General features: G+C 54.3%; 2 protein-coding genes across 3 annotated transcripts; both read left to right on the top strand.

The window, feature by feature from the left end:
- The first annotated feature begins 851 nt into the window (after nt 1-851).
- Nucleotides 852-27,194, top strand: PRKACA (protein kinase cAMP-activated catalytic subunit alpha). Of its 2 annotated transcripts, none has more exons than XM_055371959.2 (10): nt 852-1,116; nt 11,136-11,197; nt 11,657-11,785; nt 15,623-15,721; nt 17,640-17,722; nt 20,995-21,121; nt 21,211-21,306; nt 21,402-21,524; nt 25,089-25,253; nt 25,645-27,194. In XM_055371959.2, the coding sequence occupies exons 1-10, from the start codon at nt 1,071-1,073 to the stop codon at nt 25,768-25,770; spliced, it is 1,056 nt and encodes a 351-aa protein (XP_055227934.1). In that variant the 5' UTR covers nt 852-1,070; the 3' UTR covers nt 25,771-27,194. The 2 variants fall into 2 exon arrangements, with proteins under 2 accessions (XP_055227934.1, XP_055227935.1); XM_055371960.2 differs by lacking the exon at nt 852-1,116 and adding an exon at nt 4,409-4,482.
- Nucleotides 4,489-7,166, top strand: SMIM46 (small integral membrane protein 46). The gene has a single exon (XM_055371961.1). The coding sequence runs from the start codon at nt 6,140-6,142 to the stop codon at nt 6,290-6,292; it is 153 nt and encodes a 50-aa protein (XP_055227936.1). The 5' UTR covers nt 4,489-6,139; the 3' UTR covers nt 6,293-7,166.
- Nucleotides 27,195-27,848: the final 654 nt, after the last annotated feature.

The following is a 27,848-nucleotide window of genomic DNA, read 5'->3' as shown; positions in this document are numbered from 1 at the left end:
CAGATTCCTCATCTGTGCAATGGGAGTGATGATGGTAGCACCTACGCGATGGGAGTGTGGTGCGAAGGAGCGTTAAGTGGGTGCCAGCTCTTACTACTGGCAGGAGCCCAGGGCTAGGGCCCAGCAAAGGGGTGGACACTGAGCGCCCCTTCCCAGCCACCCCTTGCGCCAGGCCCGGCATCCTCCTGAGTGCGGCTGGGAAAACCCAGGAGGCCCCGCGGCCTGGCCCCCAAGCAGGCCTGGCCACGGCCGCCCAGCGCCAGGCCTTATGAATGACGCCGGCGGCGGCCGGGCGACCTCTGACCCGCGCGCCGGCCGCGCCCCTCCCCCGCTGGCAGGTGGACAGCGGCTGCGCTGGGCAGGCCGCGGCGCCAACTCCGGCTGGCCGACAGCCGCTGCCGCACTGAGCGGGGGCGGGGGACTGCGGCGCGCGCGGGGCCGGCCGGGCGCCGCCGGGGCCGCCTCCTGAGCCTCGGAGCGCTGCGCGGCCGTCAGCCAGCCTCCGCCGCCCCGCCCCGCCGGCCCGGGCCCGCAGACTGCGTCTCCGCCCCGCCCTCTCACCCCCGGATTGACACTGAGCGTTCTGCTGGGGGGCTTGGCGGACCGGGCACCTCCGCCAATCGGCGGCCTCTCGGGGCGGACCCCGGGCCCAGACCAGCGTCTCAGCCAATCGGACGCGTCTGCCCGCCCAGCTGCGGCCTCGCGAGCGAGTGAATGGCCGAGAGTCCGCGGTGCGTGTCCCGAGGCTGAGAGCCTATAGTGGCGCGGGAAGGTCGCGGGAGGGCCAATGGGAGGCGGTGCTGAGCCGTCAGTCAGGGCGGCCTAGGCCAATGAGCGGCGGGCTGCGGGGGCGTCACGGACAGCAGCAGAGATCTTGGGCTGAGGTTCCCGGGCGGGCGGGCGCGGAGAGACGCGGGAAGCAGGGGCTGGGCGGGGGTCGCGGCGCCGCAGCTAGCGCAGCCAGCCCGAGGGCCGCCGCCGCCGCCGCCCAGCGCGCTCCGGGGCCGCCGGCCGCAGCCAGCACCCGCCGCGCCGCAGCTCCGGGACCGGCCCCGGCCGCCGCCGCCGCGATGGGCAACGCCGCCGCCGCCAAGAAGGGCAGCGAGCAGGAGAGCGGTGAGTGCCCGGGCCGTGACCCCGATCTTGGCCCTGCGCTGCCAGCCCTGGCCTTGTCCATCATCGTCTGGCCCCTCCCCCTACGGGGCCCCCCATTCCTCTCTGCCTACCCCCTAGCGCCCCTTGCCCCGGCCTGTCCAAGGCTGGGGCCCGCGGGCCCGCAGAGTACCCCCTGTAGGGGTCCCCTTCCCCTAGGGCCGCCCCATGCTGCAAAGACCGTGCTCCCCCCCAGCTGTCACTGCCAACCATGGCACGTATGACCGCTGGGGCCCCACATGGGCCCCTGTCACCAGCCTACCCCCCCCTTTCCTGGCCCCTCTCCCCAGATTCTAATCCCCCCACTTCCTCACTCACCTCTGTCGCCTATGGGATCCTCTGCCTGACCCCGACCCAGGTTTCTACCAGTTTGGGAATGCGATGGGGTCTGTCTGCCTCCACCGCGCAGGGACCTTGGCCACTTGCTGACCACACCCCTCCCCCCTCCAGCCCCCGCCATCTTTCTCCTGCCCTTCCCCTCTTCACCTTAGCACAGTCCCCCCTTCCAAACCCATCCTGCCCCCTGAGCATTTCCCAGAGCCACCTCCAGCATTGTTTTTTTCTTCTGTGTCACTTGGCATGGGGGACAGGATCTTTCTGGGTCCCTCTGCCTCTCTCATCCTGTCACTCTGTCATTCTGCTTCTCTGCTTGTGCTCCGTCCTCCAAGCAAGCGTCTGTCCCTGGCTGGGGTAGCAGACTGTTTATGAACGTAGAGAATTGCTTCAGTGCTTCCAAAGCCAAGTTTGAGTTGGTCTTGTTGGGATTCATTGCATCCTCTTTCCTGCGTTGGGGTAAGGGGGTGGTGGCAGAGCCCCCTCGCATTTCCTGCCTTGCAGTGAGCTCTAGGCTCCATGGAGGGCCCCTCAATAAATGGTCGTTTCACAACTGAGGCTCCGTCATTCACCCTGTCCCTGGGGCTTCTTCCACCGCTCCTGGCTTGGGATGAAAAGTGTCTGGGTTTAGCGAGGTTCATTCGGTTTTAATTGAGATGGTCAGAAAGAGCACTGGGGAGGAGGAGGCAGTCAAAGAGAGTAATGGGTGACGTCTAGTGATTTGCTTTGACGTCTAGTGATTCTGATCATTCCCAGGGCTCAGCCAGAGAGAGACCTGTTTCACCCACTTGCCCACACATTATTAGGTTGGCCTTTTCCAGCCAGCCAGAGAAAGAGATTCTCTATCTGGAAATACCATCAGAAATGGTCTTGAACCCCATTCCCAATTTTTACAGCTCTTCAATTGTTGTCACTCCAGTCTGAAAGCTGGAAGGCAGCTGGGATCCCCTGTCCACTTACCCAGAAATAGTCGGAACTATTAGTCGAAAAGGAAGGCCAGTTTTTGGTCTCAAACCCCCGCATCTGAGTTTCCTGAATGCCCCCTCCCAGAAAGGTATGAAAGCCAGGGAACTTTATTCCCATACGGATTCAAATAGCAGAACTCAGAGTCACAGAGCAATCATGAAGAGGCCTGACATGTCACCAATGGGCGGGGGCTGGGGAGGGAAGTGCCTGTAGCTGAGTGCCTGATGACAGAGGAGCAGGTGGGTAGTGTCCAAAAAAGGTCTGGGCATGAGCTTGGAGGGGACTTGGCGGGGGGGGAGGAGTCAGGCCCCCAGCAGGTGAGGCCAGCTGGGAGGTGGAAGGTAGAGGCAGGCAGCTATATATTGCGGTAGCTCAGTTGAAAGTTGGGGAGATGACAGTCCTGGAAAACCTTCAAGGCTATCAGACACATGTGGTGGGGGGTGGAAAGCCACACAAGAAAAAGGATCCCAAGAAAAAGATCAGAGGCTCTGGAAGGAACCACTGATTCTCTCTGAGCACAGGTCAGACACCCAGGAATGAATGATCATGGTAAAATAGAGCTACTATTTATTGGGCATCTAGGCTGTGCCACAGGCTAAATGGCCAGGCGGATAGAGATATCTACTCTGGTGACTTTCATAACGGGCTGTTATCCAAATTTTCCAAAGGAGCCCTCTGGTAGAAATGACATCCATGACATAGATGATGTCACAGAGGCAGGATTCACATCCAGATCCATCTACCAGCAAACTTCTTGGACCCCAGAATTTCCCGACTTTGACATTTTTCAGCAGCCTCCCAGATTTTTACTCTATCTTATTTTCTTAATTTAAAATAATAAAAGTTTTACTCACTTGTGTTCAGATGTAAACTTGGAGCTCATTCTAAACAATAATAGAAATGAAATCATGGGATTGCCATGCCAGTTATATTTTCTCTGATACGCATTAAATACAGTGTAACTAGATAAATGAAACATCCCGAAAATCATGTCATGTTCTGCCAATGGGACTATGTCACACGTTGAGAAACGCCCGAAGCTGTACTTCCTCCCAGAGGCTCCCAGAGAAGGAAATAAGATGAGGAAGGAAGTCCCTCTTTGCTTTGAGGCGCTCTGATTCTGAGAGGATGGAGTTAGACAAAATTTGCCCTCTTATAAGGGTGGGGCAGGGGCAGGGGCAGTAGCCAGGCCAGCCTGCAGGGGGCACCTGGATTTCATCTGCCAGACGCCGGCCCGACTGGGGTCAGGAAAATGCCCAGGCCTTGGGAGGCACCAGTTAAGCATCCTGCAGTCCCCTGTGGTACCATCTCTGTGCCAGGGCAGGACAGAGTCCGCCTCCTCCCAAGAGGCCAGGGATCCAGAATGAACCCTGGAGTGGAGTTGGGGGAATCTACAGCCAAAGATGGCAAAGCCATTGGGAGAGCTGAGAGGGCCAAGAAAAAAGACTAAGCCCTGGGCTCTGGCAAAGTTGGAAGAATGGAGAGGGAGCAGCGGCCCCAGGGGGCAGGCGCCCAGGTCAGACAGCCAAGTGGGGCTCAGGTCGTGGCTGGCACTGGCTGAAGATACCCCTGGGAGCTGGCCCACAGGGGAAGGGGCAGAGCTAGTAAAAGGGAGCCCCCCATCCCCAGGACACAAGCAGATCCTGGCAAAGAGAGAAAAGCACCCCCCAAGAAGACCCTAGATGGGAAGAACTAGTGCCGTGTAACATCCTATGGATGCCTAAGACGGCCAAACACCTTCTGTGCCTTGGCAGTTGTATGGGTGCCCAAGAGGTCTTATCAAGGCAGCTCTCCCCTTAGCGCAACCGCGTCTACAGAAACTTGGAGGGCCCTATCTGTCCCTCCTCCACACCCAGTGGCCTCTGGGTTGGGTTTCTCTTCCTGCTCCCACCCCACGGCTCCCTAGCTCCCCCTGCAGGCAGGGTTCTGGGGACAGACAGCCGACACGGCAGGTCTCATGAGCCTTCCCAGCCACCGTAGTGCCGGTGCCCTGAGAACAGGACTGAGTGATGGCTTCCAACTCCAGCGATGGTGAGGCTGAGTCCTGTTACTATAGCAACTTCCTAGGCACACTCTGCCCCTTAAGTCAGGGAGGGGCTGCAGCGGGGTCTGGGGCACAGGCGAAGAGGAGAAGGATGTGAACCCCTGGCTGGCCCTGGAAGCGCCTCCTGTACAACCCCGGGCTGTGCGGCCTGGGGAAGAGAGAGGGGATCGGTGGCCCAGTTCAGACAAGGGAGGATGGTCCACCAAGCAGGGGGCCAGCTCAGAGAGGGGTGGTGGAGTGGTCCATCCCAGTGTTGGGGTTCAGCTCAGACTGTAGGATGAGCCATCCCAGTGTTGGGGTCCAGCTCAGAATGGGGGTCGTTCCAGCCCAGTGTTGGGGTCCAGCTCAGAGTTGTGTCATTTAGGTAAGCCCAGAGCAGGGAATCCAGGCTCCACTGGAGGAATCAGCCAGCCTCGAGTAGGAAGCCCAGCCCAGGCTGGGCATTCCTGCCCCAGAATTCCCAGGACAGCCAGATTTCAAAAGGGCAGAAGGTCTGAGATTGTTGTCCGGAGGAAGGGGGTTCTGAGGCTGGGCTCCTTCTGAGGGAGACCCCAAGCCCCTTGCCCAAATTGATATTCTGCTGTTGCAATTCCCCATTCCCAGGGCGAGTTTCTAGATTTCTGCTTTCTGCTGTGGTCCTGGCTTTTCAAGGGGTGTCAAGGAGTTTTCTCTATGAGCCCGAATGGAATCTGGACCAGAGTGAGAGCTGGCACCCCCCGTGTGGGAGATGTGGGCAGGGTGGCAGGCCGTACAGGCCAGCAGCTGGCTGGGTTACCATCCTCTCCCACTTCCTGTTGCTAGCAGGGGTCCTGGATGCCGGGCACACTCAAAGAGGCTGCCACTGACCCTCTGCTTCTTTTGGGATCTGGAAAGAAGGAGGAAGATGGTCAAGGCTGCCTCCCCCTCCCCCACCCCTGGGTTTAGCCGCTTGTTTCCGGTTTGGACTTTCATGGCCGAGAGTAGAGCCAAGCACAGGGCAAGGTTTGAGAGAGGCCAAGGACATCCCGGGATGCCTTTCCCCTCTCTACCCCCGCATAGGAGCAAAACAAAGGGTCAGATATACCCATTTTCTCTCTCAGGATAGCAGGATTTGGGGGTTCCACATTGAAAGGGAGTTCAGGGGAGGAGGCAGGGTGGCTCTTGTGGCCCCCCGCCCCAAGCTTTTCTCTCCAGCTGTTCTTTCAGCGAATTAAGGGAGCTCTGGGGCCTCTTTAGCCCCTAGGGAGTCTCTGGCTGTTGCCTGATCCTGAACCTTAACTCTTTCCCCTCTGCCCAGTGGGCACTGCTCTGGTCACATCAGGCACTGTCCTCTGCACAGTCCAGTGCCCACTGAGGAAGGCAGGGCCTGGCGTCCTGGGAGCAGTGAAGTCCGTGGAAAGGGAAGTTAGTTTTATCGCCCCGCCCTGGGGCACGCAGGCCAGCCAGAGGGACACCCTCGGGAGAATCTTCCCATCGCCTCCTGCCAAGGAAGCCCTCTGCAAACCTTGGCCAGCTTGGAGCAGGTACCTTTAAAAGCTTCTGTGGCAACCAGCTCCTCCTCCCTGGTCCCCTGAGGCCATCCCAAGGAAGCTGACTTAGAGGCTCTGCATTTTCCTGGTTTCTCAGCAAAAGGAAGATTCCAGGGAGAGCCCAGGGGGGCCGGGGATGGATCTGGGATCAGGCAGCAGCCAGGGTGGGGACTTGGAGACCACTTTCCAGCTGTGGCTGCAGCTGCTCCTCTGGGCCCACCTGGCTGTACGTTTCCTGGGCTACCTGCACCACACCTTCTGGGGGCCTAAGCCACAGCCAGCACCCTGAGCCTCCCTGGCCAGGGGGCAGAAGGCCGCCAGATCACCCCATCCCACCCACCCTTTATTCTACCCTTTGCTGGAAGAGACAGGAAGCAGAGGTGAGTGTGGGGCCTCTTGATTGAGGTTACCTGCCCCTCCCCCCCCATCATCCCTCTCTCTGCCTGCTCCTCCTGGCACTGGCCTCCCCCATGCCCCATCCCCAAATCTGACAAGCTAACAGGGCTAGTGGCACCAGAGAGGACAGAGCCTGGGCGCTCTGGTCCTTTGAGGCCAGAGAAGGGCACCCTGTGGAGCGACTCCGTGGGGCCCAGCGGACAGCCAGGGGCTGGGAGCTCAGTGAGTCGGGGAGGTGCAGGATTCAGCAATTCTTTCCTTTTTGCTAAGAGCAAAGGGAAAACGGACCAGACCTTTTGGATTCCCTTCAAGCCTGGCACCTCTCTGCCTTCTTGTGTGGGTGAAGGTAGAATCCCAAGAGGGCACCCTCCACCCTCCCCACCCACCGCTGAATTCTGTGTGGATTATTTGGAGGTTTCCAAGGAAGATGTTTTCTGTCACAACGGTTCTATGACTGAAGCCAGGCACAGTGGCTCACGCCTGTAATCCCAGCACTTTGGGAGGCTAAGGTGGGGGAATCCATTGAGGCCAGAAGTTGGAGACCAGCCTGGGCAACATAGCAAGACCCCATCTCAAAACAAAATAAAACACTCAAACAAAGGTTCTGCTAGTGAAAGTGTTGGATTTGGTGTGACCCCCAGGCTCAGGCCCCTGGGCTAGTTGGTGGCCCAGCCAGGCACCCATCTAGGACTCCTGGCCATTCATTGCCTATCCCCTCTCCGCCTGGTCATTTATTGTGGGGCCTTCTTGGCCACGGTCTCTCTCCATCTGCCATCTACCACTTTCTTTTTTTTTTTTTTTGAGACGGAGTTTCACTCTTGTTGTCCAGGCTGGAGTGCAATGGTGCGATCTCAGCCCACTGCAACCTCTGCCTCCTGGGTTCAAGCAATTCTCCTGCCTCAGCCTCCTGAGTAGCTGGGATTACAGGCATGTGCCACCACGCCCAGCTAATTTTGTATTTTTAGTAGAGACAGGGTTTCTCCATGTTGGTCAGGCTGGTCTCAAACTCCCGACCTCAGGTGATCCGCCTGTCTCGGCCTCCCAAAGTGCTGGGATTACAGGCATGAGCCACTGCACCCGGCCACCATCTACCACTTTCTAGCCCCATGAGGGCTCTTCTCTCTGAATGCTGAGGGAAAGCTCTGGAGACAGGTAGTGGGGGTGGCTCCCCACAAGGCCATGTGGGATTACTGGCAGGCAGACAACCAGCAATGCCAAAGGGCAAGTGTACAGGGCCCCTCGGTGGCAGCAAACCCAGGAACATCAGGGGGTTGAAGGCAGCTCTGTCCACACTGGCCACCCTGGTGCACTGGACTCAGCACTGAAACCAATGGCAGAGTCGGCAGTGAAGTAGTTAATCTCATGGGACGTGGGGGCAGGCAAGTGACCTCAGACCTGATCAGTCTTCTCCTCTGTACAGTGGGAATAACAGCAGCTCCCACCCCACAGGGTGAGAACGAAGCATAGAAAATACTCAGCAAGGGGCTGGTCCCTTGTAGCCCTAGGTGGTGGTTAAAAGGACAAGTCCATAATGCAAGAATCTGTCAGGCTGCGCATTTAAGATTTGAGCACTCAGTGTATCTCCTATATTTGTTTTTGGGGTTTTTTTATTATTACTTTTTTTTTTGAGACAGGGCCTCACTCTGTCACCCACCCTGCAGTGTAATGGCTCAATCACGGCTCACTGCAGCCTCTATGTCCTGGGCTTGAACAATCCTCCCACCTCTGCCTCCTGAGTAGCTGGGACTACAGGTGCACACCACCACACCTGGCTAATGTTTTTATTTTTTGTAGAGGGTTTTGATGTTGTCCAGGCTGGTCTCGAATTCCTGTATTTAAGCAATCCTCCCAACTCGGCCTCCCAGAGTATTATTTTTTTTTTGAGACAGAGTCTCACTCTTGCTCAGGCTGGAGTGTAGTGGTGCGATCATAGCTCACTGCAACCTCAATCTCCTGGGCTTTAAGCAATCTTCCTGCCTCAGCCTCCTGCTTAGCTGAAACTGTGGGCATGGGCCACTGTGCTCAGCTAATTTTTTAATTGTTTTATTTTTTGTACAGATTGGGTCTTGCTATGTTGCCAAGGCTGGTCTCTAATTCCAGGTCTCAAGCGATCCTCCAACCTCGGCCTTCTAAAGCACTGGGATTACAGGCATGAGCCACCATTCCCGGCTCTCCATATATATATATATTTTTTTTTTTTTTTTTTTGAGACAGAGTCTCACTCTGTCGCCTAGGCTGGAGTGCAGTGGCATGATCTCAGCTCACTGTAACCTCTGCCTCCCAGGTTCAAGAGATTTTCCTGCCCCAGCCTCCCAAATAGCTGGGATTACAGGCATGCGCCACCGTGCCCAGCTAATTTTTGTATTTTTAGTAGAGACGGGGTTTCACTATGTTGGCCAGGCTGGTTTCAAACTCCTGACCTCAAGTGATCTGCCCGCCTCGGCCTCCCAAAGTGCTGGGATTATAGATGTCAGCCACCATGCCCGATCTCTCCCCATATTTTATTTTATTTTATCTTTTTTCTTTTTTTTTTTCTTAGACGAGTCTTGCTCTGTCACCCAGGCTGGAGTGCAGTGGTGCAATCTCAGCTCACTGCAACCTCAGTCTCCCGGGTTCAAGCAATTCTCCTGCCTCAGCCTCCCAGGTAGCTAGGATTACAGGCACACATCACCACCACGCCTGGCTAATTTTTTTGTTTTGTTTTGGAGACAGAGTCTCGCTCTGTCGCCTAGGCTGGAGTGCAATGGCATGATCTCAGCTCACTGCAACCTCTGCCTCCTGGGTCGAAGCGATTCTCCTGCCACCATGCCCGGCTAATTTTTTTGTACTTTTAGTAGAAACGGGGTTTTACCATGTTGACCACGCTGGTCTTGAACTCCTGACCTCAAGTGATCTACCTGCCTTGGCCTCCCAAAGTGCTGGGATTACAGGTGTGACCCACCGTGCCTGGCCTAATTTTTTTATTTTTAGTAGAGATGGGGTTTTGCCATGTTGGCCAGGCTGGTCTCGAACTCCTGACCTTGTGATCCACCCACCTTGGCCTCCCAGAGTGCTGGGAATACAGACGTCAGCCACCTCCCCCAGCCTCTCTCCCCATATTTTATACCTCAATTTAGAAAATAATAGGCCGGGCGCGGTGGCTCATGCCTGTAATCCCAGCACTTTGGGAGGCTAAGGCGGGCAGATCACCTGAGGTCAGGAGTTCGAGACCAGCCTAGCCAACATGGCAAAACCCTGTCTCTACTAAACATACCAAAATTAGCTGGGCGTGGTGGCAGGTGTCTGTAATCCCAGCTACTCGGGAGGCTGAGGCAGGAGAATCATCTGAACCTGGGAGGCGGAGGTTGCAGTGAGCTGAGATTGTGCCACTGCACTCCAGTCTGGGCAACAAAGTGGGACTCTATCTCAAAAAAAGAAAATAAAATAATTAAAAAAAATAAATTGGCCGGGCACGGTGGCTCACGCCTGTAATCCCAGCACTTTGGGAGGCCGAGGCGGGTGGATCACGAGGTCAGGAGATCAAGACCATCCTGGCTAACACGGTGAAACCCCATCTCCACTAAAAAAAATACAAAAAATTCTCTGGGCGTGGTGGCAGGCGCCTGTAGTCCCAGCTACTCAGGAGGCTGAGGCAGGAGAATGGCGTGAGCCTGGGAGGCGGAGCTTGCAGTGAGCGGAGATTGCGCCACTGCACTCCAGCCTGGGTGACAGAGGGAGACTCCGTCTCAATCAATCAATCAATAGATAGATAGATAGATAAAAAATAATAATAGCTGACATTTATCTGGCACTATCATCACACTGGGCCACTGTTCAACTCCCTTTGTCAAGATGAACTCATTCATTCCTCAAAACCACCCCACTTTACAGATGAGGAAAACTGAGGCCTGGAGAGGTGAGATCAGTTACCCAAAGTCACAAAGTTCATCAGAGACCAGGCTGGGCTCTGAACTGGATCTTGACCCCAAGTCCTGGCCCTTAGCCACTTTGCTGGGCTGTGTCTCAGCAGAGACGAGAATGACTGTTTTCAAGCCTGTTTCCTGGGTTGTTAAGTGGAGACAATGGATACAAGGCAGGTTGCCGAGCGAGTCAGATGAGACAGTGTAGACAGCAGCCGGCACAGGGTCTGCCGGGGAAGTTTCAACATTAGCCAGGCGGTGATGTTCACCTTGGGGTACCATGGGGCCGAGGAGTGGGCATTGGGCGAGACTTCCCTTGAACCAGCTCTGGAGGAATGCCCTTGCGATTGCCACGGAGAGGAACAGGGCCAGCTGGGGGCCAAGGTGACAGCTGAGCCCCCCAAGGGCACCTGCTACCCGAGCCCCCGAGGCCTCCATCCCAGGCCCGGCCTCCCCAGAGAAGGGGCCAGAGGAACAGCCAAATCCCAAGGCTATAAATACCTCGGCTGGCGTCGGCCCTGGCCGTGGAATGTCGGTCAGAACTGGGGCAAGTGGGGGTGGGCTGGCCTGCCTGGGCACCTCCCTCCGTTCCCCTGGGAGTGACCCCTGAGACTCTCTGTACCCCACTTTGGATGGAATGGCAGCTGGATCCCACCTCTCTGTAGCAAGGGAGGCCCAGGCTACGGCCCAGCCAGGGCCCCCAGAGGCACCAGAAAAAGGTCAGGCTCTGGGTTGGAACTGCACCCCACTTTCCACCAAGTATCTCCCCAGAAATCACCTGAACCCACCCCGGTGAGACGGGCATCTCTGTCTAACTCTCCCCTTTCTCCCTTTCAGTGAAAGAATTCTTAGCCAAAGCCAAAGAAGATTTTCTTAAAAAATGGGAAAGTCCCGCTCAGGTAAGGCTGCCGGGTGCAGAGCCCAGGGAGGGGTGAGCTGGTGACCCCCAGCCCCTGGCTGTGTCCCAGCAACACAGCTAGAATTTCAGAAACCCCATAGAAGGCTTCAGACCCTCCCCATTTGCTCCCTAGGTGCCCATGGGGGCTCCTGTGTGGAGACACCTGACTGCCCAATGCCAGGCACCCCCATCCCACCACCCCTCCCAACGGCCCGCCCCTGCCCCCAGCACAGCTGCCAGCAGCTTCCAGGCCCCAGGCCAGGGCCGGATCTGGCCCCTGCCACCCGCCTTAAGGAATGTGCCCTCTGCCATCTTGATTTTCCGCCCCCTGTCCTCACCCCGCTGACCCCACGTGCTCCCCGGGGCCCCCTCTGCCGGTGGCAGAGGGGATGCCCCAGACCTTAGCCAAGCAGGCCGTGGGGAGGGCGTGCCCTGAGCCTGCCAACCCCTCTGCCCACAGAACACAGCCCACTTGGATCAGTTTGAACGAATCAAGACCCTCGGCACGGGCTCCTTCGGGCGAGTGATGCTGGTGAAACACAAGGAGACCGGGAACCACTATGCCATGAAGATCCTCGACAAACAGAAGGTGAGGTGGCCCATCCTCGCTCAGGGCCTGCCTGTCAGGCCTTTGCCTGGACTGTGCCCACTCCTTGGAGTGCCCTATCCACCCGTTCACTCACTTGCTTTTTTTTGATTCAGAGTCTCACTCTGTCGCTCAGGCTGGAGTACAGTGGCGTGATCTCGGCTCACTGCAACCTCCACCTCCCTAGTTCAAGCGATTCTCCTGCCTCAGCATCCCGAGTAGCTGGGATTACAGGCGCCTGCCACCACACCCAGCTAATTTTTGTATTTTTAGTAGAGATGGGTTTTCGTCATGTTGGCCAGGATGGTTTCAAATTCCTGACCTCAGGTAATACACCTGCCTCAGCCTCCCAAAGTGCTGGGATTACAGGCGTGAGCCACCGCGCCTGGCCGCTTGGTTTTTTTGCGGGGGACAGGATCCTGCTCTGTTGCCCAAGCAGGAGAGTGCAGTGATGTGATCATAGCTCACTGTAGCCTCAAACTCCTGAGCTCAAGAGATCCTCCCGAGTAGCTGGGACTACAAGCGCACACTACCATGCCTGGCTAATTTTTTTTTGTTGTTTGTTTGTTTTTTGTTTTAGACAGGGGGTCTTGCTGTGTTGCCCAGGCTGGTCTTGAACTCCTGGCCTCAAGTGATCTCCTACTTCAGCCTCCCAAAACACAGGGATTACGGGCATGAGCCACCATGCCAGGCTCACCCACTATTCCCCCAGCCCCCATAATGTGCCAGCCCCAGGGGTCAGAAGGGCCCTGTGCCGCCTTCCCAAAGCTCCCTCTCCAGGCCGGCCATGGATTCAAAGCCAGGCACTGTGACACAGGGTCAGACACCAGCCCAAAGGGAGGAGAACAAGAGCACTCTTGGGGGAAGTGGTGTTTATGTGCACTTTCTTCCCGTAAATATTTTTGTGATCTGACTTTATACCAGGCACTGCTATAAAGCAGCAATGTAACTAGCAGAAATGTAACCTGAGTGACAGAAGCAATTTTAAATTTTCTGTTTGCTCCATCATAAACAGTAAAAACAGCCAAGCACGGTGGCGCACGCCTGTAGTCCCAGCTACTAGACAGGCTGACGCGGGAGGATCACTTGAACCCAGGAGTTCAACTCCAGCCTGGACAACACAGCCAGACCCCATCTCTAAAAAAAAAACCCCAAAATTTGTAATTAAAAGAGAAAGTGAAAGAAACAGGTGTCATTCATGAAATTCATTTTAATGACATGTTTGGGGCTTTTTTGTGTGTGTGTTTTTTTTTGAGACAGAGTCTCACTCTTGTCGCCCAGGCTGGAGTGCAGTGGCATGATCTCAGCTCACTGCAACCTCCACCTCCCAGGTTCAAGTGATTCTCCTGCCTCAGCTTCCCAAGTAGCTGGGATTATAGGTGCCACCACCACGCCCAGCTAACTTTTGTATTTTTAGTAGACTTGGGGTTTCACCATGTTGGTCAGGTTGGTCTCGAACTCCTGACCTCAGGTAATCCACCCGCCTCGGCCTTGCAAAGTGCTGGGATTACAGATGTGAGTCACCACACCTGGCCTAATGATATGTTTTAATTAAGCCAGTATATCTACAGTATTACCCTTTCCATATATTATCAATGTGAAAATATTAATGAAACATTTTACGTTCCTTTTGTTTTTTTTCCCAGTCCTCCATGACTTCGGAAATATTTCCTTTTTTTCTGTACTGAAGTATCTTTAAAATCCAGTGTCCATTGTATGCTTACAACAGGTCTCAACTCTGATGGTAAATTTTTCCTGGAAAAATGAGAAAAAGCAGGGAAGTTGAAAAAGCAGATTCACATGCCCAAGTTGTTCCAACCATGCCTGAAAGTCACCAGTACCTGCATCAAGAGTTTAATTTTTGTTTTGTTTTGTTTTGTTTTTGAGATGGAGTTTCGCTCTTGTTGCCCAGGCTGGAGTGCAATGGCATGATCTCAGCTCACTATAACCTCTGCCTCCGGGTTTCAAGCGATTCTTGTGCTCCAGCCTCCTGAGTAGCTGGAATTACAGGCGCCGGCTACCGCGCCCAGCTAATTTTTTAATTTTTTTTTTTTTTTTTTTTTTTTGAGATGGAGTCTCGCTCTGTCACTCAGGCTGGAGTGCAGTGGCACGATCTTGGCTCACTGCAACCTCCGCCTCCCGGGTTCACGCCATTCTTCTGCCTCAGCCTCCTGAGTAGCTGGGACTACAGGCGCCCGCCACCACGCCTGGCTAATTTTTTGTATGTTTAGTACAGATGGGGTTTCACCGTGTTAGCCAGGATGGTCTCGATCTCCTGACCTTGTAATCCGCCCGCCTCGGCCTCCCAAAGTGCTGGGATTACAGGCGTGAGCCACCACACCCGGCCAGTTTTTAAATATTTTTAGTAGAGACAGGGTTTCACCATTTTGGCCAGGCTGGTTGTTTTTTTTTTTTTTTGAGACAGAGTCTCGCTCTGCCACCCAGGCTGGACTGCAGTGGTGTGATCTCAGCTCACTGCCAGCTCCACCTCCCGGGTTCATGCCATTCTCCTGCCTCAGCCTCCCGAGTAGCTGGGACTACAGGCGCCCGCCACCACACCCGGCTAATTTTTTGTATTTTTAGTAGACACGGGGTTTCACCATGTTAGCCAGGATGGTCTCGATCTCCTGACCTCGTAATCCACCCGCCTCGGCCTCTCAAAGTGCTGGGATTACAGGCGTGAGCCACCGTGCCCGCCCTGGTTTTTTTGTTTTTGAGACAGGGTCTTGCTCTGTTGCCCCTGCTGAAGTGCAGTTGGGCTCAAATGATCCTCCCACCTCAGCCTCTGGAGCTGCTGGGACCATAGTCGTGCCATGCCCAGCTAATTGCTTTTGTTGTTGTTGTTGTTGTTTGTAGAGATGGGGTCTCGCTACATTGCCCAGGCTAGTCTCAAACTCCTGGGCTCAAGCGATTTACCTGCCTGGGCCTCCCAAAGTGCTGGGATTACGGGCGTGAGCCACCATGCCCAGCTGGTGTCAGTTTTTAAATTTATATTTTAGATACTTAAAATTTTTGAATTTGGCTCCCCATCCAACCAGCCATATTTCAAGAGCCCAGCATCCCCCTGTGGCTAATGGGGACTGAACTAGGTAGGGCAGGTGTAGACTCTGAGGACACAGCTATGTGAGCAAAGCAGTTGACAGCTGACTGAGGGACCAGGCTGGCCACATGTTACACACCAGCCTGACATCAGCCAGCTGTGTGACCTTGGACAAGTCACCTCCCCTCTGTGTCTGGTCTTCCAAACTGGCGTACTCCCAGCATGGGCCTCTAGGGCTTCTATCGTGATTCAGTGAGAGACTAGGTGCCAGGTGCCTGCTCATGGCATCTGCTATTAGGGGACAGCTGATGGCTGAGGAGCTGTTAGCCTGAGGTTCAGGTTGCTGTGTGGAGTGTTCTAGACAAGGGTAAGGCAGGTCCTAAACCCCCCACCTCTTGGGCTTCTCCTGCCTGTCTTTTCAATTTCAGTTCAGCTGCCCCTTCCTCCAGAAAGCGCTGTCTGATTCCCCCTTCCCCAGACCACGCCAGGTACTTTACATGGGCTTCTTGGGGGCTGCTTCTCCACAACCCCAAGATACCCTCCACCACGGCTCTGACCTCTCTGGGGGTAACCCATGTATTCTTTGCCCTGGACTTAGTGCCGTGCAAGGACAAGCAGCCCCTAGCCTCCCTGATGCTGTGTCCTCAGCATGAGCTAAGGGCCCGACAGGCCACAGGCACACAAATGATTCTGGCTGAAGGAACCGGCCTGGCTCCGGCATCCCTAGTTCCAGGCATCAGGGGAAATGAGGCCCCTCTCACCTCTCCCTCCTTTCTGCCCTCCCCTCCTTCCCTTCCCAGGTGGTGAAACTGAAACAGATCGAACACACCCTGAATGAAAAGCGCATCCTGCAAGCTGTCAACTTTCCGTTCCTCGTCAAACTCGAGTTCTCTTTCAAGGTGGGGTCCCAGTGGCCAAGGGCGGGGGGTCACTGCATTGGGTCCCAGCCTTCTGGCCCCCAGGGCTGGGGTCAGAGCTGAGGACAATCAGTGGCTGCTCTCTTTTGTGGAAGAACAAGATCCCTGGAGGAGGGAGATCAGGGAACGGGAGTCAGGCTGGGACTCTGGTAGACCCAAGTTCAGTTCCTGGTCCAGCCAGTTTGTAGTTCGATACCCTTGGTGAGTCACCCAACCTCAGTAACATCCCTCAAAAGCAGCACCTGGTTTATGGCAAGAGCCTGACCCAGGAGCACAAACTCTGCCCCAGGCAGCCGGGGTTCATTTCCCAGTTCAGTACTTCCTGATGTGTGGCCCCGGGCAAGAGACTTATCTCCCCAAGCCTCAGCTTTCTCATGGTAAAATGGGGATCATACCAGTTCCAGTCTGGTGGGGTTGTCATGACAGTTCCAGGCACGTCTTGAGAGCCCTTTGGGAGCCATTTTGGGTGCCATCCAAAGCTGTGGTCATGAGAAACAGGAAAGGCCACTCAGGGCCAGCTTCATGGACGTTTGACCCAGAGAAGCACAAGGGCCTGTTTCTCCGAGGGACCCCACACCTGGTTTAACGCTTTGCTGCTGCTGCTGTCTTGAGATCCGTAATAATTTTTTTTTGTTGAGACAGAGTCTTACTCTGTTGCTCAGGCTGGAGTGCAGTGGCGCAATCTTGGCTCACTACAACCTCTGCCTCCTGGGTTCAAGCAATTCTCCTGCCTCAGCCTCCTGAGTAGCTGGGATTACAGGTGCCCACCACCATGCCCAGCTTATTTTTGTATTTTTAGTAGAGACAGGATTTTGCCATGTTGCTCAGGCTGGTCTTGAACTCCTGACCTCAAGTGATCTGCCTGCCTTGGCCTCCCAAAGTGCTGGGATTACAGGCATGAGCCACTGTGCCAAGCCTAATTTTTATTTTTTTTATTGAGACAGAGTTTGGCTCTTGTTGCCCAGGCTGGAGTGCAATGATGCGATCTCAGCTCACCACAACCTCTGACTCCTGGGTTCAAGCAATTCTCCTGCCTCAGCCTCCCGAGTAGCTGGGATTACAGGCATGTGCCATCACACCTGGCTAATTTTGTATTTTTTAGTAGAGACAGGGTTTCCCCATGTTGGTCAGGCTGGTCTTGAACTCCTGACCTCAGGTGATCTGCCTGCCTCGACCTCCCAAAGTGCTGGGATTGCAGGTGTGAACCACCATGCCCGGCCATTTTGTTTTGTTTTGTTTTGTTTAAGATAAGGTCTCACCCTGTTGCCCAGGCTGGAGTGCAGTGGTGCAATTACAGCTCACAACCTTCGCCTCCCAGGCTCAAGCGATCCTCCCACCTCAGTCTCCTGAGTAGCTGAGACTACAGGTGCACGCCATGATGCCCAGCTAATTTTTGTATTTTTGCAGAGACGGGGTCTCACTATGTTGCCCAGGCTGGTCTCAAACTCCTAGGCTCCAGTGATCCACCCACCTTGGCCTCCCAAAGTACTGGGATTATACAGGCATGAGCCACCACACCTGACCCTCCGTAATAATTTTTTAACCAGGGGCCACCTTTTTTATTCTGGGCCCCACTAATTCTGCAGCCTATCATGATCCCATTTTACAGATGACAAAACTGTGGCCTCAGAGCCTTACTCAAGCTCCGAGAGCAAGGTACTACAGAGTTCTCTCTCCAGCCAAGGCAGGCTAACCAGGTCCTGACACACCTCTGAGCCAGCCCTCACTTTCACCCATTAACAGCAGGATAAGGGTCGCCCCTGTAGAACATGATTCCTACAGGGAGCCAGGATCGCTGTTGTCATTTAATGTTTGAACACCAGCCGGGGAGGCCCCCAAGGCCTTCAGATCGGGTCCAAGTCTCAGGGGTGGGCCCTTGACCAGCCACTGCTTCCCACAGGACAACTCAAACTTATACATGGTCATGGAGTACGTGCCCGGCGGGGAGATGTTCTCACACCTACGGCGGATCGGAAGGTTCAGGTAAGCGGGCCACCCCCCATCACATCAGGCTGTCAGGGTGTCCACAGGTGGCAGTGCACGACCAAGCCCCCTGGGAATGCAGAGGAGTCCAGCATACTTCAACATGCAGGTGGTCTCCCAGGACCCTGTGGGTTTCTGTTTCCCCTCTGCTGAGGAATATGTGATATTTCAACCACCACAAAACAAAACAGAGCAAACATGGCAACTTAGGTGTCCAAACTGAAGTTGGTGCCAGGCACGGTGGTTCTCACCAGTAATCCCAGCACTTTGGGAGGCCGAGGTGGGCAGATCACCTGAGGTCAGGAGTTTGAGACCAGCCTGGCCAACATGGCAAAACCCTGTCTCCACTAAAAATACAAAACTGAGCTGGGCGTGGTGGTGGGCACCTGTAATCCCAGCTACTTGGGAGGCTGAGGCAGGAGAATCACTTGAACCCAGGAGACAGAGGTTGCAGTGAGCCAAGATCACACCACTGTACTCCAGCCTGGGTGAGAGAGTGACATGCCGTCTCAAAAAAAAAAATTGAAGTTGTTGATTTTGTGCATTTTTTGAGCCCCAAAAGGTGGCATGCATCTGTAGTCCCACTAGTCCTGAGGCTGAGGTGAGAAGATCATTTGAGCTCAAGAATTTGAGACCAGCCTGGGCTGCATAGTGAGGTTTTGTCTCTTTTTAAAAAAAAAAATTGGCTGGGCGTGGTGGCTCGTGCCTGTAATCCTAGAACTTTGGGAGGCCGAGGCGGGTGGATCACGAGGTCAGGAGATCGAGACCATCCTGGCTAACATGGTGAAACCCCGTCTCTACTAAAAAAATACAAAAAAATTAGCCGGGTGTGGTGGCGGGCGCCTATAGTCCCAGCTACTCGGGAGGCTGAGGCAGAATGGCGTGAACCCAGGAGGCGGAGTTTGCAGTGAGCCGAGATCGCGCCAGTGCACTCCAGCCTGGGTGACAGAGCGAGACTCCGTCTCAAAAAAATAAAATAAAAATTATACTATTATTTTATTTTATATAGATGGACAGTTTTATATGTGTAGATTTTTTTTTTTTTTTTTTTTTTTTTTTTTTTTTTTTTTTTTGAGACGGAGTCTGGCTCTGTCGCCCAGGCTGGAGTGCACTGGCGCAATCTCAGCTCACTGCAAGCTCCGCCTCCCAGGTTCACGCCATTCTCCTGCCTCAGCCTCCCGAGTAGCTGGGACTACAGGCGCCCGCCACCACGCCCGGCTAATTTTTTGTATTTTTAGTAGAGACGGGGTTTCACCATGTTAGCCAGGATGGTCTCGATCTCCTGACCTCGTGATCCGCCCGCCTCGGCCTCCCAAAGTGCTGGGATTACAGGCGTGAGCCACCGCGCCCGGCCTATGTGTAGATTTTAATATATATTTTTATACATAAAATAAAACTATCTACAGAAATTTGTAAGTTTAAGATACAGGCCGGGTACTGTGGCTCATGCCCTATAATCCCACTTTGGGAGGCCAAGGTGGGCAGATTGCTAGAGCCCAGGAATTTGAGACCAGCCTTACATAGCAAGACCCCATCTCTACAAAAAAATACAAAAAAAAAAAAAAAGTCAGGTGTGGTGGCACATTCCTGTAGTCCCAGCTCCTGGGGAGGCTGAGGTGGGAAGATCACCTGAGCCTGGGAGGTCAAGACTGCATGAGCCCACCTTCATCCCTAGGATGCAAGGCTGGTTCAACATATGCAAAAAAAAAAAAAAAAAAGACTGCATGAGCCACGATCACGCTGCTGCACTCCAGACTGGGTTGTAACAGAGACCCTGCTGAAAGAAAAAAAAAATTTTTAACTTATAAATTTGTCTTATTAACTTATAAGTTTACATATGTAGTTTTATTTGATTTTATTTTTTGAGACAGAGTTTCACTCTTGTCGCCCAGGCTGGAGTGCAGGGGCACGATCTCGGCTCCATGCAAACTCTGCCTCCCAGGTTCAAGTGATTCTCTTGTCTCAGCCTCCCAAGTAGCTGGGACTACAGGTGCATGCCCCCTTGCCTGGCTAATTTTTGTATGTTTAGTAGAGATGGGGTTTCACCGTGTTGGCCAGGCTGGTCTCGAACTCCTGACCTCAGGTGATCCGCCCCCCCCCCCCTTGGCCTCTCAAGATGCCGGGATTACAGGCATGGGCCACCGCGCTGGCCTTGTAGTTGTATTTTAGATAGATAACTATAGATTCACTTTACATACAGTAAAATGCACAGTTCTTCAATGTTCCATGCTACAAGTTTTGACAGTTGTATATAGCTACCTAACCTCCACCCAAAACAGTATATGGAACTTTTCTATCACCTAAGAAAATTCCCTTGAATCCCTTTCTTTTTTTTTTTTTTTTTTTCAATAACATACAGAGGTGGAGGCCGGGTGCCGTGGCTCACGCCTGTAATCCCAGCACTTTGGGAGGCTGAGGCGGGCGAATCACAAGGTCAGGAGTTCGAGACCAGCCTGACCAACATGGTGAAACCCCATCTCTACTAAAAATACAAAAATTAGCCGGGCGTGGTGGTGCACACCTGTAATCCCAGCTACTCAGGAGGCTGAGGCAAGAGAATCACTTGTTTCCGGGAGGCAAAGGTTGCAGTGAGCCGAGATTATGCCGTTGCACTCCAGCCTGGGCAAGAGAGCGAGACTGTCTTAAAAAAAATAAATTAATAAAAAAAAAATATATATATATATATATATATACACAAACACACATATCTACATACATACAGAGGTGAGGTCTTGCCTATATTGCCCAGGCTGGTCTCGAACTCCTGGGCTCAAGCGATCTTCCCACTCGACCCCCCAAAATGCTGGGATTACAGGGGTGAGGCACCGCACCGGGCCGAATCCCTCTCTTGACACGTCACCTCCCCACCAAAGGCAGCTGTCCTTTCTGACTTCAAACACCGTGCCTTTGTTTCATCTGGGCGTGGACATGATATAAATGGAATCATTCATGTTCTTTTGTGTCTTCTTTTGCTTAACATAATCAGTTTGAAATGCAGCCACATTGTTGAGTGGATGCATGGGCTGTCCTGTTGGCGGTGGTGGTGGTGAGTGGAATTCCATTGTATGACTATAGCTCAGTCTGTGATTCCATTCTCCTGTGGATGGACCCACAGGCTGTTTCCCATGTCGGGCTATCTAAGAATCAGGTGCCTCGCGTTTCTGACGGCTGGACTGGAGGTGTCTTCCTCTGGGGGAGGCTCTGCAGGGCCACCTGCTGGACCATTTTGGGGCATGACCACTGACGTTCACCTCCCCATTTGTCCCCATCAGCGAGCCCCATGCCCGTTTCTATGCGGCCCAGATCGTCCTGACCTTTGAGTATCTGCACTCGCTGGATCTCATCTACAGGGACCTGAAGCCGGAGAATCTGCTCATTGACCAGCAGGGCTACATTCAGGTGCCCACCAGGCCGGGCGAGGGGCAGCCCTGGGGAAGCCATGGCCTGGACCCTCCCTCCCTGCCAACTGCCTGTTCTTGTGCCCACAGGTGACAGACTTCGGTTTCGCCAAGCGCGTGAAGGGCCGCACTTGGACCTTATGCGGCACCCCTGAGTACCTGGCCCCTGAGATTATCCTGAGCAAAGTAGGAGCCTCCCCAGCCCTCCCCTTCCCCTGAGGCCGGCTCTGCTCTCCTGCTCTCGCCTCCTCCTCACCCTGTGCCCCCCCATCTTGCTCCAGGGCTACAACAAGGCCGTGGACTGGTGGGCCCTGGGGGTTCTTATCTATGAAATGGCCGCTGGCTACCCGCCCTTCTTCGCAGATCAGCCCATCCAGATCTATGAGAAGATCGTCTCTGGGAAGGTGAGGTCCGGATGTGGGGACACAGCCCTGGAAGAAACAGACCGTTCCCTGCTCACCCATCCTACTCCCTGGGGAGCCCTGCTTGTTGTCAGAATAATCTAGAAGTTCCTTAAGTCAGGCCAGGTGGTGAAGCTGGACGCGCCGGCCACACTGAGGCCAACACCTCAAGCCCCCTTGCTGTCCAGCCCCAACCCCGCGGTTCCAGAATCCCATGGGCTTCCAAAATCCCGAGCCTCACGGGAACTTCTTGGCCACAGAACACAAACCGCCCTGCCAGACGACCCTCCTTGTTGCTCCTCATCCCAGTTAGTGTGAGTTTTCGCAAATTCCAAGGCAGAAAAATGAATGTATTTGGTTCCTGTTCCCAGGTGCTGTCCATAGCCTCACCCAGGATTGCCCTCACTTAGCATTTATAGCCCATGCTTCCTCTCCCAAACCCAGACTTGCCTAACTCTGAGGGTTCAGATGAGGGGTGGTGAAGCCATCTCAGCTCACATCTATGACAGGTGCAAAGTGCCCACCATCCGCCAGGCCCCAGAATCCCCATCAGTCACACCCTGAGATAGTGGCACCCTCTGTAGGAGAGGTGAGGAAACAGGTTGGGAAAAGGGATGTGTCTTGGCCAAGATCACACTTTGGTGAGTAGGTAATCACCGTAGGCAATCATCGTAGGCACTGATGGCCGGAGAGAGGTTGGGGACCCCACCTCTGCCCTCAGCTCAACCACCTTGCTGGGAAGACCCGACCATCCCCCGACTTGGTCCAGCATCTCCTACACAGGAGCTTTTGGTTGGCCCAGAGTCACGACACTGTGGTGGGAGCACCCTCAGGCTCAGCCTGGGCCCCAGTCCCAGCTCTGCCACCGACTGGCTTTGAAACTTTGGGGCTGGGTACAATGGCTCACACCTGTAATGCCAGCACCTTGGGAAGTGGAGGCTTGAGGCCAGGAGTTCCAGACCAGCCTGGGCAACATAGCCAGACCCCATCTCTAAAAAAAAAAAAAAAAAAAAAAAACTGGCCGGGCGCGGTGGCTTACACCTGTAATCCCAGCACTGTGGGAAGCCAAGGCGGGCAGATCACCTGAGGTCAGGAGTTCGAGACCAGCCTGACTAACGTGGTGAAACTCCGTCTCTACTAAAAACACCCCCACAAAAAATTAGCTGGGTGTAGTGGTGGGCGCCTGTAATCCCAGCTACTTGGGAGGCTGAGGCAGGAGAATCACTTGAACCTAGGAGGCAGAGGTTGCAGTGAGCCAAGATCACACCATTGTACTCCAGGCTGGGCAACAGGGCAAGACTCTGTCTCAAAAAACAAAAACAAAAACAAAAAAAACCTAAAAATTAGCTGGGCGTGATGGTGCACCCCTGTATTCCCAGCTCATCGGGAGGCTGAGGCAGGAGGATCGCTTGAGCCCAGAAGTGAGCTGTGAGCTGTGATTGCATAACTGCAGTCTAGCCTGGGTCACAGAGCCAGACCCTGTCTTTTAAAAAAATTCAGGCAAGTGGGGTGCCCCAGCTGGACACATAGCATCACTAAAAGAGAAAGATGAAGGCCAGGCGCGGTGGCTCACACCTGTAATCCCAGCATTTTGGGAGGCCGAGGCAGGTGGATCACGAGGTCAGGAGTTCAAGACCAGCCTGGCTAACATGGTGAAACCCTGTCTCTACTAAAAATACAAAAATTAGCTGGGCGTGGTGGCGGGTGCCTGTAATCCCAGCTACTCGGGAGGCTGAGGCAGAGAACTGCTTGAATCCGGGAGACAGAGGTTGTAGTGAGCCGAGATTGCGCCCCTGCACTTCAGCCTGGGTGACAGAGCAAGACTCTGTCTCAAAAAAAGGGAAAGATGAGGCATCTGCCACCGGACCAAAAGAAACTGCCAAGAAAATGGCCCAGAGTTGGCCGGGTGTGGTGGCTCACGCCTGTAATCCCAGCACTTTGGGAGGCTGAGGCGGGCAGATCACAAGGTCAGGAGTTTAAGACCAGCCTGACCAACATGGTGAAACCCTGTCTCTACTAAAAATACAAAAATTAGCCGGATGTGGTGGCGCACACCTGTAATCCCAGCTACTCAGGAGTCTGAGGCAGGAGAATCACTTGAAACCGGGAGGCAGAGGTTGCAGTGAGCTGAGATTGCGCCACTGCACTCCAGCCTGGGCAACAGAGCAAGACTCCATCTCAAAAAAAAAAAAAAAGAAAAGAAAAAAGAAAATGTCCCAGAGTGGGAAAAAAAAGAAAGAAAAAAACACAGAAGATCCCATAGGAGAAGATGCACATGACTCCCTTCTTTGTAGCATTTTCTAGTTCCCCCGCACCGTCAGTGGTATTATCTCCCTCGTGCAGCCCTGGGATATCTGCCCCACATCTGAGAGGCATGCGCAGGCCCAGAGAGGTTAAGGGCCATGGCCAAGGTCACACAGCGTGTAAGAGGCACAGCAGGAACAAGAAGTCGTTTCTTGCAACTATAACTCCAGTGATGACTTGCATACAAGGCGTGGGCTCAGAGCGTTTGGGGAAAACTTTCAAGAAGAGTTGAGCTGGGCTTTAAAGAATGAAAGAGCCTTAGCTATGCAGAAAGAGAGGAGAGAAAAAGTTTGTCATAAGCAAGAATATTTCAGAAGTCTCCAGACCCCAGCAGAGATGCCTTAAGCAGCAGCAGCAGCAGCTGAGAATGCAAGTTCTAGAGTCCAGTAGACCTGAGATGGAATTGCCCCATCACACACCTCAATGTGACCTAGGAAGAGCTGTTTAATCCAAGCCTCAGTTTCCCCTTCTCTGAAATGGAAATCATCATAGCACTTGCCTTAGAGCAATGGTTCTTAAAAGGGACCCCTTTCCAGCAGCACCATTGCTGGGGAATTTGTTAGAAATGCAGATTCTTGGGCCAGGCACGGTGGCTCACACCTGTAATCCCAACACTTTGGGAGGCCAAGGCAGGTGGATCACCTAAGGTCAAGAGTTCAAGACCAGCCTGACCAATATGGTGAAACCCCGTCTCTACTAAAAATACAAAAATTAGCCAGGTGTCTTGGCGTGAGCCTGTAATCCCAGCTACTCAGGAGGCTGAGACAGTACAATTCCTTGAACCCAGGAAGCGGAGGTTGCAGTGAGCCCAGATCGCACCACTGCACTCCAGCCTGGGCTACAGAGTGAGGCTATTTTTTTTTTTTTTTTCAAAAAAAGAAATGCAGATTCTTGCTGGCTGCGGTGGCTCACGCCTATAATCCTAGCACTTTGGGAGGCCAAAGCAGGAGGATCGCTTGAGCCTAGGAGTTCAAGACCAGCCTGGGCAACGTAGTGAGACCCTGTCTCTACAAAAACTTCTTAAAATAACTAACTCTTGAATTTTTAAAGTTTTTAAAGAAATGCAGATTCTCAGGCCACAGTATCAGACTTCCTAAATTGGAAACTGTAGGGTAGGCTCAAGGAGCCGTTTTACAGGATGCTGGCAGGCACTCTGCTTTGGAGGCCCACACCCAGTAGGACCGTTGGATGGAGAAAGAAGCATCATGGGCTTCCCAAGTTCCAGACCAGCTTCCCACCCTGTCCTTGTACCCCTTCCTCCAGGTGCGGTTCCCTTCCCACTTCAGCTCTGACTTGAAGGACCTGCTGCGGAACCTCCTGCAGGTAGATCTCACCAAGCGCTTTGGGAACCTCAAGAATGGGGTCAACGATATCAAGAACCACAAGTGGTTTGCCACAACTGACTGGATTGCCATCTACCAGAGGAAGGTGGGCCTCCCCTCCTTAAGCCTGCTGAGGGTTTGGGAGCAGGCCAAGAGTCAGGGAGGACAGCCAATAGAGAAACAGAGAAGAGAACACAGGTTCAGGAGCAACCTAGAGTAGAGAGCTTAGAGCAGTGGGGTCTAGAAATGGGATTCTGGGGTCATTTGGCCATTCCATGACCTTGTGCAACAGATGCCTCTCTCTGGGAAGTAATTTCCCCTTTGATGAGTTGGCTACATAAAGAGTTTTGGGCTGTTAAGAGGAATCCATAACCTAATGGTAAGCACAGGCCTGAGTCAGAGTAAATATCTCTTGAATGTTAGGCCATTCGCATTTATTGTTGTAATAATGATTATGTTGAATGCTGAGGTCTGGGTGATTCTTGATCCTTCTCCAGGTGGAAGCTCCCTTCATACCAAAGTTTAAAGGCCCTGGGGATACGAGTAACTTTGACGACTATGAGGAAGAAGAAATCCGGGTCTCCATCAATGAGAAGTGTGGCAAGGAGTTTTCTGAGTTTTAGGGGCGTGCCTGTGCCCCCATGGGTTTTCTTTTTTCTTTTTTTTGGTCGGGGGGGGGGGGTGGGAGGGTTGGATTGAACAGCCAGAGGGCCCCAGAGTTCCTTGCATCTAATTTCACCCCCACTCCACCCTCCAGGGTTAGGGGGAGCAGGAAGCCCAGATAATCAGAGGGACAGAAACATCAGCTGCTCCCCCTCATCCCCTTCACCCTCCTGCCCCCTCTCCCACTTTTCCCTTCCTCCTTCCCCACAGCCCCCCAGCCCCTCAGCCCTCCCAGCCCACTTCTGCCTGTTTTAAACGAGTTTCTCAACTCCAGTCAGACCAGGTCTTGCTGGTGTATCCCGGGACAGGGTATGGAAAGAGGGGCTCACGCTTAACTCCAGCCCCCACCCACACCCCCATCCCACCCAACCACAGGCCCCACTTGCTAAGGGCAAATGAACGAAGCACCAACCTTCCTTTCGGAGTAATCCTGCCTGGGAAGGAGAGATTTTTAGTGACATGTTCAGTGGGTTGCTTGCTAGAATTTTTTTTAAAAAACAACAATTTAAAATCTTATTTAAGTTCCACCAGTGCCTCCCTCCCTCCTTCCTCTACTCCCACCCCTCCCATGTCCCCCCATTCCTCAAATCCATTTTAAAGAGAAGCAGACTGACTTTGGAAAGGGAGGCGCTGGGGTTTGAACCTCCCCGCTGCTAATCTCCCCTGGGCCCCTCCCCGGGGAATCCTCTCTGCCAATCCTGCGAGGGTCTAGGCCCCTTTAGGAAGCCTCCGCTCTCTTCTTCCCCAACAGACCTGTCTTCACCCTTGGGCTTTGAAAGCCAGACAAAGCAGCTGCCCCTCTCCCTGCCAAAGAGGAGTCATCCCCCAAAAAGACAGAGGGGGAGCCCCAAGCCCAAGTCTTTCCTCCCAGCAGCGTTTCCCCCCAACTCCTTAATTTTATTCTCCGCTAGATTTTAACGTCCAGCCTTCCCTCAGCTGAGTGGGGAGGGCATCCCTGCAAAAGGGAACAGAAGAGGCCAAGTCCCCCCAAGCCACGGCCCGGGGTTCAAGGCTAGAGCTGCTGGGGAGGGGCTGCCTGTTTTACCCACCCACCAGCTTCCGCCTCCCCCATCCTGGGCGCCCCTCCTCCAGCTTAGCTGTCAGCTGTCCATCACCTCTCCCCCACTTTCTCATTTGTGCTTTTTTCTCTCGTAATAGAAAAGTGGGGAGCCGCTGGGGAGCCACCCCATTCATCCCCGTATTTCCCCCTCTCATAACTTCTCCCCATCCCAGGAGGAGTTCTCAGGCCTGGGGTGGGGCCCCGGGTGGGTGCGGGGGCGATTCAACCTGTGTGCTGCGAAGGACGAGACTTCCTCTTGAACAGTGTGCTGTTGTAAACATATTTGAAAACTATTACCAATAAAGTTTTGTTTAAAAAAAAAAAGTGTCGCTGGTGTTCTCGACTTCGATCACCCACCCACACACCCCCAGGGGGTTGGAAAGGGAATTTCGGACCCCAGCGTGCAGGCCGATCAGGTCCTGGCTTGAAGTCCTTGTAACCAGGGTTTAGCTGAAATTCCGGCACTCCTTCGGCCCCGCAGGAGAAACGAGCGTCAAACTGCCCTTTGACCCCAGATTCGGGGTCCCCAAATCTGCGGCGCGCCCCCTCGGCGTCCAGCCCGGGACCGAGAGGGCGCTCTAGGGAGGCGCTGGGGCTGGCGCGCCAGGAGGCCGAGCGGCGGCGGGGGCGGCCCTGGCAGGGGGAGTAGAAGGGGGAGAGGGTGCGCGCCCCCCTTCCCGCATCCTCAGCGCCGGGCCAGGCGCGCCTGAGGGACGCGGGGGCGGCGGCAGCAGGAGGGTCCCCGCAGCACCCTGCGAGCGCGGCAGCCCCGGCCCGCGGGCGGCGAGTTCCCGGTAAGTGCGGTCCCGAGAGCGGAGCGCGCTGGAGAGGCGTGGAGAGGGGGGCTGGGCGCCGGGGACGTCTGGGTCCCGCGCCCAATGGCTGGAGGGCGGCCGAGCGCCGCCCGCCCGCCCTGCCCGCCCCCTCTCCCCTCCCCCCGGCACTCCCCTCCCCCTCCCCCGCCCGCCGCTTTCCCCC

This window comes from Gorilla gorilla, chromosome 20 (genome assembly GCF_029281585.2).
Source record: "Gorilla gorilla gorilla isolate KB3781 chromosome 20, NHGRI_mGorGor1-v2.1_pri, whole genome shotgun sequence".
NCBI classification, from domain to species: domain Eukaryota; kingdom Metazoa; phylum Chordata; class Mammalia; order Primates; family Hominidae; genus Gorilla; species Gorilla gorilla.
This window is presented reverse-complemented; position numbering and strand designations above follow the sequence as displayed.

Coding starts and splice junctions, on each gene's coding strand:
- PRKACA (XM_055371959.2), top strand. CDS start 1,071: ATGGGCAACGCCGCCGCCGCCAAGAAGGGCAGCGAGCAGGAGAGCG. Junction 11,786..15,622: donor AGATCCTCGACAAACAGAAG/GTGAGGTGGCCC, acceptor TTCCCTTCCCAG/GTGGTGAAACTGAAACAGAT. Junction 15,722..17,639: donor AACTCGAGTTCTCTTTCAAG/GTGGGGTCCCAG, acceptor TGCTTCCCACAG/GACAACTCAAACTTATACAT.
- SMIM46 (XM_055371961.1), top strand. CDS start 6,140: ATGGATCTGGGATCAGGCAGCAGCCAGGGTGGGGACTTGGAGACCACT.